The following is an 18,083-nucleotide window of genomic DNA, read 5'->3' on the forward strand; positions in this document are numbered from 1 at the left end:
TGACAATTCCCTAGTCATGGCAACGGGGGAGGGAAGAAGAAGAAGAACCAAGCAGCCGAAATTCCTGTTAGCCACAGTCCTCATCCTGTGACCGTCATGACGTCTGCACTGGCCACATGACTTGAGACCTTCTCCTTGGGGACACCTGGAAGCAGGACATCGGGCCTGGTGACAAATCAGAAGTGAAGTACAATTGGCTGGCAGGGCCCAGCCCCACCTCTGCCTTGTGCTTTTTGCCTGGGAGATTATTCCTATTGCTTTCTGGTTGCTGACGGGAGCTCTGAACTTTCCAGAGAAAGAGCTACTTGTCAGCCTCCCTCCAGGGCAGGATTGGGAAAGGGTGTGAGGTGGAGGGAAGCGCAGGGCTGTGTATCGCTGTCACGCTGACAAATTCTCTGTAGAATGAGATCAGCAATACAAGACTACACAGTATTGTTGGTGAGCACCAACAGGCAGACGATGAAAGGTAATGTTTTAGACAGGCCATCCCACACACAGAGGTGAAACAGCAGGGCAGAGGCAGGCAGGACAAGACTGTAACTGGGGCACTGAGCGCTGCTGGAAGATTCTCTAACCATCCATCAACAGCTGTGGGTACTGGCAACTCCATTCTAGCCTGGCCCCTCTGTGGTCTTAGGTGAGCCCACTCTAGCCTGAGACCCTGGCTTTCTGTTCTCTGAGACACTGAGTCACTTCCTTTCTTCAGCTCTCACCTTTGAACCTTCCTTTTCCCTTTCCTGCAGAAGTGACTCACGGCTCAAGTGTTGGGTGACACTGAGGATCAAGGATGGATGATAAAAATACTCTTGATTGTGTAACTCGAGAGAGGGGTGCAGTGTTTGCACCTAGATTCAAAGCACCGGCCAGGAACCTTGAACAATGGCCACAGTTTTGTCTCTCTGGAGTAGCAGAGCATAGACAGGAGTCAAAACATAAGCCGACCTGTGTCACATTGGCTGGGCCTGTGTCCTTTGCCCTTTCCAGCGTGTTTTCTGAGAAAGGCAGTAGACATTTAGCATGACAACCTGGTTTGTTCACATGAGGGTCCCAAAAGAAAGACCCTGGTCCAGGCAGCAGTGAGCAGAGAGGCCCTGGCATTTCCTACTGACAGCCCTGGGAGCCTGACGGAGGCCCTGAGAGCAGGGCTCTTTCTTTCTGGGCTTGCTCTCCAGTGCAAATGCCTGTCCTCTGCCAGTATGGGAACTGTGAGTGCAGCCATGGTAGCAGAGGGGCTCCAGGCTGTCTACTGCCCTAACACACAACCCTGAAGGCAGGGTCATCTAAATCTGTCCCATGTACAAAGTGGCACCACAGCAACCAGCTGCCCTTCCTAGGAGGAAACTCACCTTCTTCACCCAAATCCACTGGCAGGGCAGATGAAAACCAGAGAGCTAATGATGCTTCATGGGCCCCATAGGCTGAGCAAAACAAAACAGTTTTCTCTGAAGGACTACTCCCTAGCCGGGTCACAAACTACTCAAGACAGAAAAGAGAGAGGCAGCAGGGTCACTCCATCCAATGGCCAAAGAAATGGGAGCCGAGACCTTTACAGCAGAGCAGAGCAGGCACTGTGGGTAAGAGCCACAATGGTAAGAGAATTCCACTACTCAGGAGGCCTGGGCTATTGGCCACTGTGAGTTCCTGCCAACCTGGGTACAGAGACAGACTCCATCTGAAGCAGAAATAGATAACAAGATGGAAAGAAAGAAAGAGAGAGAGAGAGAGAGAGAGAGAGAGAGAGAGGGAGGGAGGGAGGGATGTGTACACATGTCTCTGTGTGTGTACATGTGTATTTGGGAATCTTACAAATGGATTGTCACAACAGGAGAATTTGTGCAATGAAACCATCATTCTCCAGGAAATTGGGGGGGGGGCATCCTTATAAAGCTCTGGTGCTGTTCTAGATGAACAGGGAGCTGCGGAGCAGTGATGCTGTTTGCTTTTGAGAGGCCCCTTGACTACTCAAGAGCCTTCTCTCGCTAACATACATGTGCATACACATGATGCCTGCCCCTCTCTGGGAACTCTCCTCCCCAGTGAGTCAGCGGCTAAGTGAGGCACAGGGCATGGAGGAAGTTTATAGAAACAGAGCTTCCTGTGCACACACCTGACCACACATGCCCGCCTGTCACCATTACAATGGAGAGGCTGGGGAGCTAACGCCGGAGTCTGGCTGACCAGGGACCTCAGACAGAGGGAGTCCAGTGACTCCCGCCCTGGATCCCAGCACATGTTGGCAGGCAGAGCTCTAGGCCAGGCTGTCTCATGTGGCACAAAGGGCTGCTTCCCAAACTCACCCGAGCAGCCAGCGGGAAGGGAGGCGCCAGCAAGCCGAAGGAGGCTTTTCTCAACTGATCATCTTGGGAAAAGGCAGATACAAATTTCATGGCTGGAATGCAAGGGTTGTGAAATGCTGAAGACGCCCCAAAGAGGGCTCAGGACACTCCCTCCAGGAAGGCAGTGGGAGGAGCTGGTAACGGTGGTGGGAGAACAGGTCACCCGGAGGGGCTGCCTTCTGGGAAGCAAGAAATAGGGCCTCGAGAAAGAAAGAAATGCCTGGTCCTGAGGTGGGGGGTGAGCCAGAGATAGGGTTATGTTGGTTTCTGAAGAAGAAAACAAGGCCTGTTTCAGAAAGTAATTCTGCTATAAATGAGCCAGTTATGACACAGCTCATTATTTCTAGAATCATCGGGGCTAATGAGAGGTCCTCCTTACAGTTAAATAAACCCAGTAATCTTCTAACGTGGACCTAGCTTGTCCTCAGTGTCATGTGAAAGCTTGTCCCTAGTCATGCTACAACCAGTTAGTTACGTGAGTTCCCCAAGATGAGATCATTATTATCTCAGAGACATGGCCTGCATGGTCCTCAGAGGGTCCCTGAGCACAGGGCAAGAAAGCCCACACCTGATGAGACTGCCCTAAACTGGAGCTCCTACATCTCCAGGGTTTCTTTTGGAAAAGGAAAATATATAAGATTATTTACTTCACACAGTGACTACGAGGATGAATTAAATTAATATTGGTATGAACTGTTGGCTGCTATGGATGTATGAAATTAGCAAGTGCCCAATTCCCCAAGTAGGCCAGGACCCAGTTGTTGATGCCCAGGCCTGATCAGCTGTTCTAAACTGCTCCACTCTGTAACCTCCTAGATCACACCCAGAACCACAAAGACCCATGCTTGAGCTGCCCAGCCCCAAGTCCTGACTAAGGGGAAACTGAACAGGCAGACAAAATAGGGCCCGTGCTGTGATGGCGGCTTCCCAGAGGGAGGGCAAACAGTGGTGCCAGCACATTTGGGACTGGCTTTCTCTGTCGCGATCTTTACGGCGAGTCTGAAACGAGGTCAGGTCCCAGAGTGGGCAGCACAGATATTACAATGGTGCTTGCTAATCTCAGCTGAGCTGGCCATTGTCGAGTCTGAGGCAACAGAGAGCTAGGCTCCGGGAGATCTGAGTGCACGCGGGAGAATGGTCTGAGCGAGCCATTGCTCAACTGCTTGTTAAACTAATTGGTAACAAGGACCAAGAACCCCAGGAGAGGTTCTGACCCCTCCAGATGCCAGACTTCAGCACTGTGGGGACCTGACTGGGCACTTGAGCGGCAGGGAGGGCAGAAGACTCCAGAGGGCTAGTACCTCTGAACTGGTCTCACCCATCTCAGCCAACGGAGGGCAAAGAGTGGGGGCAAAGGGTACAGCCTTTGCCAATGCCCATCCCTACTGCCTTACTACCCAGTTGTGCTGTCTACAGGAACTGAGAGCCCAGTCTGTGCCCCTTGCAGTGTCTAGGGGCACAAGAGCCAGACACATACACAAGAAAGGGAATGAGGTACCAGGCATGTTTCAGGTCAAAGAGGCAATAAGGGGCATCCCTGCAAGAGCTTTCTGTCAGAGTCCTGGCCTTCTTTGAGAGGTGGGTGGGCCATCTGGAGGATGATTGTCTCCACATTTCCAGCAAACTACTCAAGGCTATAAGCCCACTGGTACTTCTGGCCTGCCACCAGGGCAAGAAGCCACCCTCGGGGCCTAGGGAGGAGTACAGCCCTGGGTCAGGGTCCAGATTGCAGGTGGAGAGCTTCCAGATGCCCCATGACACAGCTTGGCCATCTGCTACTGCCATGGCAAAGCCCAAGTGACTTAAGAATGCCGTTGGCTTGCAGCTAAAGGCTGCTGAGTGGCAATGGAAGCCGCCCCATGCTGTTCGAGAGCTCAATTCTAGCTTCTGGATAGCGGGTACACCAGGTAAGCTGCACTGTGTGCCCAGAGTAACCCTCCTGACACCATAATCTGCTCCAGGGATGCATCCTCGGTGTTAACCAGTCAGGCTCCCCAATCTCAGTCCCCTCGGCAGCTCCCCAGGCTAGCTGCAGTTCTAGGGTACATCCCTGATCCTCTCTCTCCAAGACATGCTGCCTACTCCAGATGATGAAGTCTCCTGGAGTACACTGTATCGGGGATTATGAATCAGCAAGACTCCAAAGCTGTGGTCATTTCCAACGAACTGTGTGTGCAGTCAGACTGCACCCCCATAGACAGTTCATTGTTTCATTCATGGTCCCCCAAAGGAAGGCCTGTGCATCCCAGCTGGCCCCAGGGCTTGAGGTTGCCACATAACAAGCTTCCAGTAAAGACTTCTCACCCTAGTCCTGCAGGATTAGCCCAGCTCCGTTTTCACCTAAGGCCCAACAACTTCCTCCCGGGCAGGCAAGGTTCCTGCTTGGAGCTGCCAGCACCTAGGCATCTCCTGCCAGATGAGAAGGGTTCCCAGCTCTAGCCTTGCTCTCCACTTGCCTCCAAACAGAGGAAGAGGTGGGCAGGAAGCAGATCTGACCTCTGGGGTTGGCTGGTTTCTCCCAAAGACTACAGGAGCCTGAGACAGGCAGCAGAGGCCTGCTAAGGACTTTCCTTCCCTTCCCTGGGCCCCAGGAAAGGCAGGCAGGAAGAAGGGCCTCAGCAGCAGGCATGCAGTACAGGGCTGGCCAGACAAGGAGGTCTCTGGGGTTGTAGCTATCAGCCACAGCCCAGGCTCCAGGAAGGAAGGAAGGGCAACTCTGACTGAGGGAGAGATAAGGAAGACGGCTTAGCACAATGGGCTCCCACAGGGCTGAGAGGCCCCCAGTCAGAGTCTGCCCTGCCCTGGACTCTCTTCTGTTCACACAGCCCTTGTAGATACTTACTGCTGTTTATATTCACGGTCTGCAGAGGCCCCTTTGAGGTCCTTTCCTGCAATCCCCAGCTCTGTGCCCTGGACCAGGCCTGCCTCTAAACCCAGAGACCCTGGTATTGTTCCCTCTCAGGCAATCCCCAGGTATGGCCCTTAGGAAAAATACCATCCTCTTGGCCTAGCTCTGGAACATGACACTTACGGGGGCCGGTCGTGGGTGAGGCCGTTCTGTCGCTGAGTGTTGATTGGTGGAAGGACAGGTTTGCTGTTGATCTCAAGTCCTCGCCTCAGGGTCTCCCGGATCTGCTCTGTGTCTGCAATGATATCCCGAAGTTGCCTGATGGATGGCCCTTGGGGCTCCCAGCAACCCTTCCTTTGCCGCCTGTTCTAGAGCCTAGGACAGCAATATCCTGGTGAAAGGCTGGGCGTGGTGGTACATACCAGGAATCCTAGCTCTAGGTGGCTGAGTTAGGAGTTTGACAAGTTTAAGAATAGCCTGGGCTACACACAATAAGATCCTGCCTCCAAACAAAGGAAGAAAAGGTGGGTTGGTAGCACTAGTAGGGAAGGGATGACCATCAACTTTGCTGTGTGATCTGCTATTGACTACCTCTGCCGAATAAAACAAAAACAAAAAACACCACCACCACCACCAATAAAAAACAACAACAGTGCTGGGCATGACGGCATGTCTATAATCCCAGCACTGGGGAGTCTGAGGCAGGAAATTAGAAGCTAGCCTACGCCACATGGAGAGAGAGAGAGCTTGTCTGAAAAATAAGTAAACAATAAATAAAATAACGATGACTGCAGCCGTGGACACGATCGCCAACCTCGCCTTAAGTTACTCTTTTGTCAAGAGCAACTACGAACTGAGTGTGAACCCCCCTGACCCCTGCAGGAAAGAAGAGAAGGGGTCAGATGTTTGCGTGAGGAGTTTGAGTTGTCCTTTCAGAGATCTTTATGAGCGTTCTCACACGAACGGCGGCACGGAGTGTGGAGGTACAGCTCCATGGCAGAGTCTGTGCTTAGCTTCTCTCCCAGCACCAAAAAGAAAGAAAAAAGAAAGCCAGGTGTGGTGTTTCTGGAAACACAGCACTGTGGAGGTTGGAAGCAGGAGGATCAAGAATTCAAGGTCACCGGGCGGTGGTGGCACATGCCTTTAATCTCAGCACTTGAGAGGCAGAGCCAGGCGGATCTCTGTGAGTTTGAAGCCAGCCTGGACTGCCAAGTGAGTTCCAGGAAAGGCGCAAAGCTACACAGAGAAGCCCTGTCTCGAAAAACCAAAAATTAAAAAAAAAAAAAAAAAAAAAAAAAAAAGAATTCAAGGTCATCCTTGACTACATAGTAAGTTGGAGGCCAGCCTGGGCTACCTGAGACCCTGTCTCAAAAGCAAACAAGGTCAGGTATTTTACTCAGGGCCGAAGACATCTTATTCTTCAACAAGCATGAGAAGATAGAAGAACCGAGAAGGGAAGGAGACTCACACATACACGGATGTAAATGGCTGCTTTTCCCTTGGCATTAGCTAGGGACAGCCTTAGCACAAAAACCACAAGTGCTTCTGTAGCCAAGACCAGCATGGGGAGCGTCCAACAGGACAGCCACATCCTCCTTGTCCGAGACCTTCCCCGGAGGCAGTGGGAGCAGGGCGCCCTGCCACAGCCTCTTGAACCACAGTGTAGGGCAGTGTGGGGGCTCACACTCAGACCACTCTCACCAAAAGCCCAGACAGGCCCAAGGAGAGAGATCTTCAGGCTCGGCATGGCTGTTTGGCCGGAGCTGGGCCTGTGTCAGTTCTGTGGGTGGTGGACATTTGCTGTCTTGTCTTTAGGTGGACTGTGGACTTTTCTGTTAACTGTTCCATGGCTCCCACTAACATGCATGACCTCAGATTCCAAGGAGCAGAGTATACACACAGTTCCCACTAGTGTGTTTAAAACACACACAGGAAACAGCTACAAAACGGCCAATAATGCTCATATAGTTCACCCACACTGGAAAAATTCATTTGTCAGAAAATAAACCAGAGTGGACCGTCTACTTAGAGACTCGTCCTGAAAGGCAAGGAGGAAGGCAGGGGAAGGCCCCAACCTTTGCCAGAGAGCCTCCGGGGCTGTGTGCCAATGCAGATGCTCCGGCTATCCTCATCGTCCTCGGGAGGTTGGCTTAGGTCGTCCCAGGCACACTTGGCACTGACACCGCTCAGGTTAGAACCGTCTGTCTCGATGCCTTTGTCAACTCTCTCCTGCTTGAAAAGAACCAAAGAGTCAGAGCTCCTTCAGAGAACCGGTGGCCACGGTCACCAGCACCTACTCAGCCACTACCATCCAGCATTAGCCTTGTAGGTGTGAGTGGGCAGCTGCTGCAAGAGAAAGTTTAGACTGAGCAGTGCCAATGTCTACACATTGTTCTCTGGTTACGTGCACAGTGGCTTCTGTAGCCCTGGACTCCTCTGGGGAACAGGATTAGGGGGAGCCAGGAGGAAGGAACATGCTGTGGATGCTTCTTTCCCATCAACCCCCAGCACCACAGCCTTTGTGCCGCTTTCAACCCTGAGTGCCCTCGGAGCTGATGCAGTAGAGACAAGATCTACTTCTCTCAGGAAAGGCATACATACGCCTTGCCCTCTTCCTGATCTTCCAACAACCGTCACTGCCCACCCCACCTACAGGAGTTCGGGTGTGAGCCTGCCCGGACTCGGGAACTCATGCCTGCAGTTCCTCATTATAACAGCTAGAGGGGGCCATCACTCCAGAGCAGAAGTGCTCTCTGTCCATAGGTGCCAGCTAACTTTGGCAAAGAGCTCTGGATGGGGTTCTTTTCCATTTCCTGGGCTGAAATGGGGGGTCTGAAGGGCAGTGACCGTTGCATACTTCCCCCAGAGGCTCTGCCTTTGTGTAGACATTGGCACTGCTCAGTCTAAACTTTCTCCAAATGGCCTCAAGGAAGAGTTGTACTCAAAACATGCCTGGGTTTTCTGGTAAAACAAAGTTCTGTGGTGCTGAGCTTTGGATCAAAGGTCATCTGGAAGACTCTAGCAGCCTTGTCCATAAACAGTCATGTTGGCCAAGTAAACCTCCTGTGACTATGCACCTCAAAAGCCCACACTTGCCTGTGCCAGCCGCTCCCTCTCCAGGGCTCCCAGAAAAGGGCACTGTTCTCATGCCCTGGTCTCGGGTCCTACCCTTAAGTCACCCCTTCTTCTTTCTTCTGGGGCTGTTATCAGCCTAGGTGAGGCTGGCAGCAGGCAGGTGCTCTAGGCCTGAGCAGGTCTGCTGGGGAAGAATCTGAGCTTTCTTTTTGTTTTTTTTCGAGACAGGGTTTCTCTATGAAGCAGTGCTGGCTATCCTGGATCTCACTCTGTAGCCCAGGCTGACCTCGAACTTACAGAGCTCCGCCTGCCTCTGTCTCCTGAGTGCTGGGATTAAAGGCGTGCGCCACCACCGCTCGGCCTGAGTTTTCTTACTAGTGACTCTCCTGAGACCCTCAGGGAGGCAGAGCTGAGGACAGTCGGTTCCTGGCCCCACTAGTCCAGACAGCTTATTTTCAATGTAAAAAGGAGGAGTTAAGACCCATGACTGCTGTGGTAATCCCAGCTACTCAAGAGGCTGAGGCAGGAGGATAGTAAATTTAAGGCCTGCTGGGGTGCAGAGTGAATTCAAGCCCAGTCTAGGCAACTTAGTAAGAACGCATCTCAAAAAGTAAAAAGGGGTTGAGTACTTGTCTCATATGCACGAGACCCCAGATTTAGCGGCAAGTGTCAGAAAAAAAAAAAAAAAAAAAGGTAGTGGAAGGGCCTGCCTGTTTAGGCACACAGCTGGTTAGTAGTCAACTAAGATCAAAGGACTATGAACCAGCTTTCAAAGCAACTAATGGCAAACAGGCCCCAGAGAAGTATAAGTAAGTACACCGAGCCATCGGGAAAGCAAGGTACATTTTCTTCCACTCGCTTCTTGCTCGATGGTAATGACCATAGACTGCTGTGGGTCCTGCTGACTGGGGTCTCAGAGAGCCCACAGTGCCCCACGTTGGATCCCAGTGTGGCTGCAGACCACAGGCTTAGGGACAGAGCCTTCATGGCTTCTGGCTCTTGCATTAAGCAGATACGACACAGAAATCGAGTTCAAAGTAGAGATAACAAAAGATCCTGGCAGCAGTGTGAGCATTTCAGGGTTAAAGGGACCTGGAGAGTGGAGGAGCCTCATCTGTGAGTGAAGAGCATGTGCGCCCAAGAACTCACAGGTCAGCAGCAGCCGACTTACATGCCTCTTCTCACCTCTCCCTACTGTTGGACTTGAAATGCCTAGTCGCTGCCGTGGCCTGCCGGAACCTTACAGAAGCATGGAGGTTCAGAGATGGCCATGACCTCTGGTGGCAGTGATCAGGAGTCAAACACAAGGCAGACATATGGTCTGCTGCTTCTGCCCCTGCACAGCATCCAAGAAATGCAGCAATTCTCTGTGGCTTCCAAAATCCAGCTGGGTGCCAAACAAGCATCTCTTCTAAAACACCCAAGTTGACAGTGACACTGTCCAGGCAGCCACAGTGGGGTCTAAGGACTCCTTCACAATGACAGGATCATTAGACCAATCAGCACTCCCCCTGCAGCTGGCCTGTGGGGTTAACACAGCCTGGGCTGCTCCTGACATAGGGAGATGGCTCCCTGAAAACGTGTGGTGGGAAAAGGGAGTAGGGCAAGGAAGCAATATTCCTTATGATTACCTTCCTTTGTTAGTGGTGGTCTAATTTTAACCTGATACATAATTTACATACAATAAAATCCATTCTTTTTAAATGCACACATGCATGTACCAGGCTTGCCTTTCTGGGCTGAACTCTGCTTTCTTATATGGGATGCAGAGTTCAGGGACCACGTCCCAGACCGTGCCATAGTTTTACTGGCTCACACACAAAGCTCCTCCATTTTCTCAGGATGAAAGCCAGTGTTATTTGGCAGAGGGTGCTAGCAAGGTTTTCCTCATTCAAGACATACTTGCAGGTGTGGATCGATCTCAAATATGGTTTCTCCCCTCCGCATGTCAGTTATCAGCCAGGGACCACCAGCACTGTGGACAAGGAGAGACAGTGGTAACTGGGGGTCTGAACTGATCATCCGTCAACAGCCTTTCTTGTTTGCTGCCCCAGAGCACACAGGGCACTGCTAGTGGTCAGGGACAATAGAGAAATGAGTGCCCCAAACAGCAAAGTAAAGGCTCCTCCAGGTTGGTGGAGGGCAGACACCCACCCCAAGGCCCAGGGCCCAGGCTTCCCCCGACAGGGACATGTACTCACACAGGGACTGTTCTCAGCAGTTCCAGGATGCCTTGCCCATTCCACTGCTGGGCTGAGTGCAGCTCCTCAGTGCAGACCCCGACAATCTGCGGCCCAGGACAAGACGTCGTGTTTCAATGGCCATCCCTCCTAGATGTCTAGCTATCCAGGCTCTCTCAGGGACATCTCAAGGAGGGGGCACACAGGTACAGTTGGTGTCTCTAGGCTGGTGTTCCCAAAACGTGATGACTCCCTTAGGAGGTGCTACCTAGCTGGGAGGTCCCCGAGTCCACAGATGGGCACTGAGGCCTAGCTCTTGGCTACAGAAGGCACTAAGAGCAGCTTGAGCCACATCAGGGTAGGCCCTCGCTCAGTCCAGGTCTTTAGAGGCAGGGGTGGTCAGGCAGCGGCTCCTACAACAGCGACGCCTCTGTGTCACTCTCTAGGCCACCAGTGGAACCTTCACCTAGCCCTCATTAGAACTGCAAGCAAGCATGGGCGGCGCTGGGAGAGTCACACCCACTGGGGACATAGGAGGGAAGCCTGGAGCTGGCTTTCTGATGTTCCTCTTGCCTCAGCCATTGCAGAGGGTGAAATCAGACCATCTAAATCTAGATAGACCATTGCAGGGAAGAGAAGACCAAGAGGAGCCTCCTGCCCCTCCACTTTCCCTCTCCATGTCCCCTCTGTTCTAGACTTTGCCCACAGGGATGAGATGTCTGAAGCCTCTGGCAGCACCTCACCTGGAGGAAGGTAACCACCCCAAACGGTGTCTGTACAGGCTGCATCTGTGGGTCCTCTGTCAGCAGCATGTGCTGGATCCTTGACTCACTGTTATCCAAAGGGCTGTGCCAAGACACGTGGTCCCCACTACAGAAGGTGTTCTCTGTGGAGAGACAGGAGGATCTTCAGCATTTGGATCCAGACCTGAAATCTGCCCTGAGACCTCAGAAGCCCAGGTTGGGAGGCTCCCCAGGCTTCTAGAACAGCCCGATGAGCCCACTCCCAATACAAGCTAAGACTTGTGGCTATTCCCAAAACACCAAATGGTCTTCGATGACCCGATGTGTTTGCCTTCACTGGAAGCCTCCTGGTGTGCATGCTCACTTGGCCCAGGAAGGCCAAAGACTTCTAACACGCGCTGTGCTTCTCCAGTACTGGGGAAAGGCATGATCAAGTAGGCCAGGAATGAGGTGCTTTCCATGGGGCCAATGGACCACTGGCAAGCAGGGAAGCTGCAAACAGTGGGAATTCTTGGAAAAAGTCCCCGGGATTTCTGTGTTGGTGAATCAGTGCAGAAAGGGAACACTCAACCTCAGAGAGCCTCGGAGATCTGCTGCCGGTTTCCCACAGGCAGATTTGGGGATTTTTGAGGAACACTGGAGACTTCGGGTAAATGGAGGTCAGGACAGTGACTTGCACACCTCAGTATACTGTACTGCTGAGGGACGGCTGCCTCTGTGAGAACACGGTAACCTAGACTTGGTACTATGCTTCACAAAGGCCTATTATAAAGAAAAGGGGGGGGGAGGTGCCAGGAGTGACGGGCACGTGCATGTAATCCTAGCACTCAGGAGGTTAAGGCAAGAGTTGAGGCCAGCCTGGGCTAACTGCCAACACTGTCTCAAGAAATAAAAACAAAAACCAAACAGAATATGTTTCCGGCGGCAAACCCACCGGGGAACACTCCATGCAGCACGAAGCGCCCTCCCACCCACTCTTGTCTTGAGTACTCCAAGTGTGCTGCATTTACCAGTTCATGAGCACCGACAGGTTCCCAGGCTGGCCTCAAATTCCCTGTGGAGCCGAGGATGGCCTCAGCCTTCTGAATCTCCTGCTTTCACCTCCAAGTGTTGAGATTACAGGCGTGCCGCCACACCTAGCGTCCGGTCTTCTAAATGTGCATGGGAGTTTTGACTGCATGAATGTCTGTGCTTCACTTAGGAGCTCGGTGCCCTTGGAGGCCAGCAGAGGGCATCAGATCCCCCGGAACCGGAGTTTTAGAAGGCTGTGAGCTGACACATGGGTGCTGGGAATCCAACCCGGGTCCTCTGGAAGAGCAGCCAGTCCTTTTAACCATTAAGCCATTTCTCTAGTCCTGACCACACCCAGCTTCACATGGTGCTGGTGAGAGCCCAGGGCTTTGCGCATGCTGAGCACTCTACCAAATGAGCTACATTCCCAGCTTCCCTCCATTTTTCCCTTTGAGCGCACATGGAAGAGCTGATTTTCCACACTTCGCTCATTTACATACCTCAGAGCGCATTTCACCTCTGCTTGCAGAGACCCTCCTTTGCTAAACATCTGTGTCATGTGGCCAGGCAGAACACATCACCCACGTCACACCTGCACACACCAGCCTAAGCCTGGAAGCTCCTGCCCTTGGTTGTCTTGTCTTGATCTGAACTCTGATTCTTTCTGTGTCACCTAATACTACCCAACCATCTTTCCCAGGCAGACACAGGAACGGGCAGTTGTCCACACCTCAGAAGTGTTCATTCAGGAGGGGAAGGGAGGACTGTTCCTCCAGGAGACCCGAGCAATAAAGTGGAGGAGGAGAAGGTGGGCTAGTGAGAAACCCTTAAGTTTCTCGAGTGTTTGCATATTCCTGAACCCTTCTCTCCCTTCACTGCCATGTCTATAATCAACTTCCTGGAAGTAAGAAACAGCATGTGAGACTAAACTAATAATTAAAAACCCTCACCAGACACCCCCTACAATCTAGACCCCACTGAAACCAGACACTTAGAGAATTTATGATGATTTCTTCACAAGCCTTTCCAAAAATGAAAAAGAAATACTTCTCAATTCATTAGATGATGCCACTACTATCCTGATACCAAAATCAGACAAGAGAATTTAAGCAAATAGGAAAAAGAAACCACAGACCCCTATCACTTATATATATAGGAAAAAAAAATCCCAACCAAGCATTAGCAAGCTGAACCCAGCAATATAGGAAAGAGGTTATATACAAAGACCAAGTGGGATTCATCCCAGAAATCCTAGCTTGATTTAAGAATCAATATAACAGGACTGAGGCTGGAGCTCGGTTGATAGTGTTTGCCTTGCACGTATGAAGCCCTGGGTTTGATCCTCAGCGTCACCCAGGTGTGGTGTTGGCTATCTGTGATCCCAGCACAAGGGAAGTAGAAGTAAAAGAAATCAGAAATTCAGGGAGTGAAATGGCTCGGTGCAGAAAAGGCTTGTGTGGTGAGCATGACTACCCGAGTCCAATCTCTGGAACCCACAGTAGAGAGACCTGAGCCTGAAAGCTGTCCTCTGCCCTCCAGGTATGTGCCATGGCACATGCACGCTCACACTCACACACACAGACATCATATTATATAGACAATAATAAAAACCGAAAGAAGAAGAGAAGAATCAGGTTCACACAGTACATTTAACGAAAGCGTGGGCTGCAGTTCCAGTCTATAGGAATAGAGATTAAGAAACAAAAGGATAACACAACACTGTTGTCTCTGAGACATGGAAAAAGTCACAAAATCCAACACCTTTTCATAGTTAAACAAAACACACACTGCAACCAGGAAGAAACGAGAAGGTTCTCACTCTGACAAAAACATCTGAAAACTGGAGGACACAGGACTCGATGGTAAATGAGTGACTCATTTCCATCTTTGGTCAAGAGCAAGACAGATGTCCACTCTTACCACTTGTACTCATCACTGCTGTAGAGGGTCCCCACAGGAAGCTTGGACACACAAAGCAATAAAACACATCCAACTGGAAAGGTAGAGGTAACCCGCCTCTGTTCTTTGATGACATGGGCTTGTACATGGAGTATTTAGAATGCACTAAAAAACTACTAGAACTACCACACATTTAAAAGGCTGCAGGGTATGTAAGCAATGTACACAAATCATTTTTATTTCTAAATACTAAAAATAAACAAACCAAATGAAATTAATAAAAACAATTTCTTTATAATAGCACCCACAAAAATAAACTACTTGGAATCTATTTAACAAGAGAATTAGAAATGTGTATGCTGAAAATTTGAAAGAAGTCACAGAAACCCCACACAAATGCAAAGCCATCCACTCAGAGGACAATACTGTTAGGAGAGCAGTACTCCCCAAATCATCTACGGCCAGTACTGTTAGGAGAGCAGTACTCCCCAAATCTGAGGTCAACTCCTGGAACTGAAAATAAATAAACAAACAATAAACAAGGAAAAGGAAAGAAGAACAAAGCCGAAGGACTTAATCTCCCCGATTTTATTGTTTGTCTGTCTTCGCAGTGTGGAGAATCAGTCTCCAGCTTTCCTAGCCACCATCCAGTGCTCCCTCCACCAGCGAGCTGGAGCTCAGCCCAGCCCCCCCATGCTAAGCTTGCTCTAAGGCTACACAGCCAAGGGAGGCTGGTCCTGCAGAAGGAGAGATCAGCACAACCCAACCGGGAGGACAGGAGTGAAACTGCACACTTGGGCCATTAACTGTGCCAAGGGTGCCAGGACAACTCAAGGGGGGACAGTCTCTCCAGCAAACGGTGCTGAACAACCGCCATCCAAATTCAAAGACTCAGATTGGATCTCTTCCTTATACCATAAACAAAAACAGACTCAAAATGGATCACAGACCTAAGCGTGCTAGTTAAAACAAAGTGTCCGATTAGGCGACAGTTTCCTGGATGTAATACTAAAAGAACAAGCAACAATGGATAGACAGATTGAACTTCATCAAAATTAAAACTGCTTTGTGCTGTAGACATTACCATCAAGAAAGAAAAAAGAAATGCAAATCAAAACCACGCCCACTTCACACCCATTAGAATGGCAATTATAAACAATAACAAAACAAATCCAGAAAATGACAAGTATTGGTGACTGATGTGGAAAAATTAGAGCCCTTGTACCCCGCTGATGGCGATGTCAAACGGTACAGCTGCCATGGAAACAGTATGGCAGGTCTTCAAAAGCTAAGAAACAGAATTACCATATGATCCAGCAATTCCAATTTGGGGTACAAACTCCAAAGAACAGGCAGGGGCCTGAACAGATCGTGTGCCAATGCTCACAGCAGCGTTATTCACAACAACAGCAAAAACGTGGAAGCCATCCAGATGCCCATCAATAAACTAATGAACTAACCAAATGGGTAATTTGCATAAAATGAAATATTATTTAGCTGTAAAAAGATAGATATTCTAATCTATGATACAACATGGATGAACCTCGAAGACATTCTATTAAGTGAAATCAGTCGAAAAAGGAAAACTGATTCATGATTCCACTCATATGAGGAACCTGCCCCGAGTAGTCAAGTTTACAGAGACTGAGCAGAATGGCAATTGAGGAATTGGTTTAATGGTATAAAGTTCAATTTGGGGAGATGAGACAAGTACTCAGGATGAATGGTGGCAATGGCTGTACAGCACCGTGAACAGGCTTAACACCACTCAAGTGTTGTAAGATAGAAAACGTCATGTTATTCATATTTAAACATAATTAAAAAAAAGACAATCCAAGGGCTGGAGAGATGGCTCAGCTGTTAAGAGCACTTGCTGCTCTTCTGGAGGACCCAGGTTCAATTCCCAGCACCCACACGGCAGCTCACACCCGTCTGTAACTCCAGTTCCAGGGCTTCTGACACTCTCTCACAAACATACATGCAGGCAAAACATCAATGCACATAAAACAAAAATAAAAAAATTAAAGAAGAAAAGACAATCCAAAGAATGGAAAAATACTATCAAGCCAAAAACTTGATAAGTGCTCATAAAATATAAAGTCATTATTGTATCCAGAATATGTAAAGAGCTCTTACAACTCAATAAGAGACAAATAATTCAATTAAAATTGGGTAAAGGATCTGAATAAATGTTTTTTCAAAGAAGAAACACAAACAGCCAATTAGCACGTAAGAGGAGGTTTCATATATTTAAAGAGGAAATCAAAGCCAAAGCCACGAGGAGATGCCACTGCTTCATATACCGGAGAAAATGGTTAAAAGAATGTGACAGATCAGGGCTGGGGAGAAGGCTCAAAGTGCTTGCTATAGAAGCACGAAAACTTGGGTTCAGTGGCTCAGGCCCTGGGGAGAGCTGGGTGTGGCAGCCAGTGCCTGTAATCCCAGGCACGCTAGTGTTCTAGTGTTCGCTGCCAGCCAAGCTGAGCTGAGCTGAGCTCCAGGTTCTTGGAGAGACCCTGTCTCAAACAACAAGGAAGGGCTAGAGAGATGGCTCAGCGGGGAAGAGCACTTGCTTTTCTTTCAAGGACCCAGACTCAGTTCCCAGCACCCAGATTGGGAAGCTTGCGGACCTGGGTTTGATCCCCAGGGTAGAAGGAAAGAGCTGATTCCTGCAGTGGCCCTCCAGCTTCCATGTGTATGGTGGCACGTGCACACATTCACGAGCACACACTCTCACACACTTGCTTGAGTGCACACGCACACATCAATGAATACAGTTTTAAAAATTACACTAGGTACAAAAAGCTAGTCACAGAAGACCATGGTTTTTTTGTTTGTTTGTTTGTTTTTTTTTTTTGGTTTTTCGAGACAGGGTTTCTCTGTGTAGCTTTGCGCCTTTCCTGGAACTCACTTGGTAGCCCAGGCTGGCCTCGAACTCACAGAGATCCGCCTGGCTCTGCCTCCCGAGTGCTGGGATTAAAGGCGTGCGCCACCACCGCCCGGCTTTTTTTTGGTTTTTTGAGACAGGGTTTCTCTGTGTAGTTTTGGTGCCTGTCCTGGATCTCGCTCTGTAGACCAGGCTGGCCTCAAACTCACAGAGATCCACCTGGCTCTGCTTCCCAAGGGCTGGGATTAAAGGTGTGCGCCATCACCACCACCCGGCAACACTCGCTAACATACTTTTTACCCACATCAACTTTAAAAACAGTTTTTGTTTGTTTTTATCTGACATGTTTGCCTGCATGCATGTACATGCACCGTGTGCACGAAGTGCCTAGGGACCAGAAGAAGATGCTGGATACCCTAGAACTGGAGTCAGAGATGGTTTTGAGTGTCATATTGATGCTGGGAACCAAACCCGGGTCCTTCGGCAAGAGCAGTGAGTCCTTCTAACAGCTGAGCCAGCTCTCCAGCCCCTAAACAAACCTAATTTTACTCAAACCTACCTTTTCTTCAGTGCTGGGTATTAAACTCAGGACTTACACATTAGCTGACACTGTTGCCAGGTTATTGAAGAACAGAAGTAAACACGGTCACAATGCCACGTATGGATTAAAGTCACACTAAACCCAGACACAATCAACAGGACTTAAAGAACTTGGAAGAGAAGAACATCTTCACTATTTATATTTCTGTTACTGGATGGCCTGTCTAGTCGGTCACCGACTAAAATCTGCTGCCTCTAAGGGCAGACCCTGGCATTGTGGTGAACTCTGGAGTTTGGAGGCCTCTGGCCCTTACCAGTTGTAACCGCAGGCGAACTGCCCAGTCACAGCGTTTAAGCTTGCTTCCTGCCCTGTATTCGATGTAGGACTGCAATGTGCCATTATTTCAGTGCTGGAACACCACAGGACTCCCCATCAATGTGTACTTGCCAGAAAAACAGGGCCGTCACTGAGCCTGTAGGAAAAGCAAGAGCCCAGTAGGTGGCACCATTGCCCCTGATTTATCAAGCAGAAGGCCAGACCCTGTAGGCTGGTCTTAACTGCTC

General features: G+C 49.9%; 1 protein-coding gene across 4 annotated transcripts in view; it reads right to left on the reverse strand.

Annotated features, from left to right (window-relative positions):
* Positions 1–18,083, reverse strand: part of Sufu (SUFU negative regulator of hedgehog signaling) — a 108,869-nt gene that overhangs the window by 42,927 nt on the left and 47,859 nt on the right. For 3 of the 4 annotated variants that reach the window (XR_008223086.1, XM_052761981.1, XM_052761980.1), the window contains exons 4-8: positions 11,183–11,325; positions 10,461–10,546; positions 10,162–10,234; positions 7,260–7,416; positions 5,368–5,479 (exon numbers count right to left, since the gene is read on the reverse strand). Coding sequence is in view for 3 of the 4 variants with exons in the window: in XM_052761981.1 (XP_052617941.1) it covers positions 5,368–5,479; positions 7,260–7,416; positions 10,162–10,234; positions 10,461–10,546; positions 11,183–11,325 (571 nt within the window). In the remaining variant the exon portion in view is untranslated. The remainder of the gene's footprint in view (positions 1–5,367; positions 5,480–7,259; positions 7,417–10,161; positions 10,235–10,460; positions 10,547–11,182; positions 11,326–18,083) is intronic. The other variant, XM_052761982.1, reaches the window with a different exon arrangement.

This window comes from Peromyscus californicus, unplaced genomic scaffold, assembly GCF_007827085.1.
Source record: "Peromyscus californicus insignis strain IS unplaced genomic scaffold, ASM782708v3 Scaffold_4__1_contigs__length_199733344, whole genome shotgun sequence".
Classification (NCBI taxonomy): domain Eukaryota; kingdom Metazoa; phylum Chordata; class Mammalia; order Rodentia; family Cricetidae; genus Peromyscus; species Peromyscus californicus.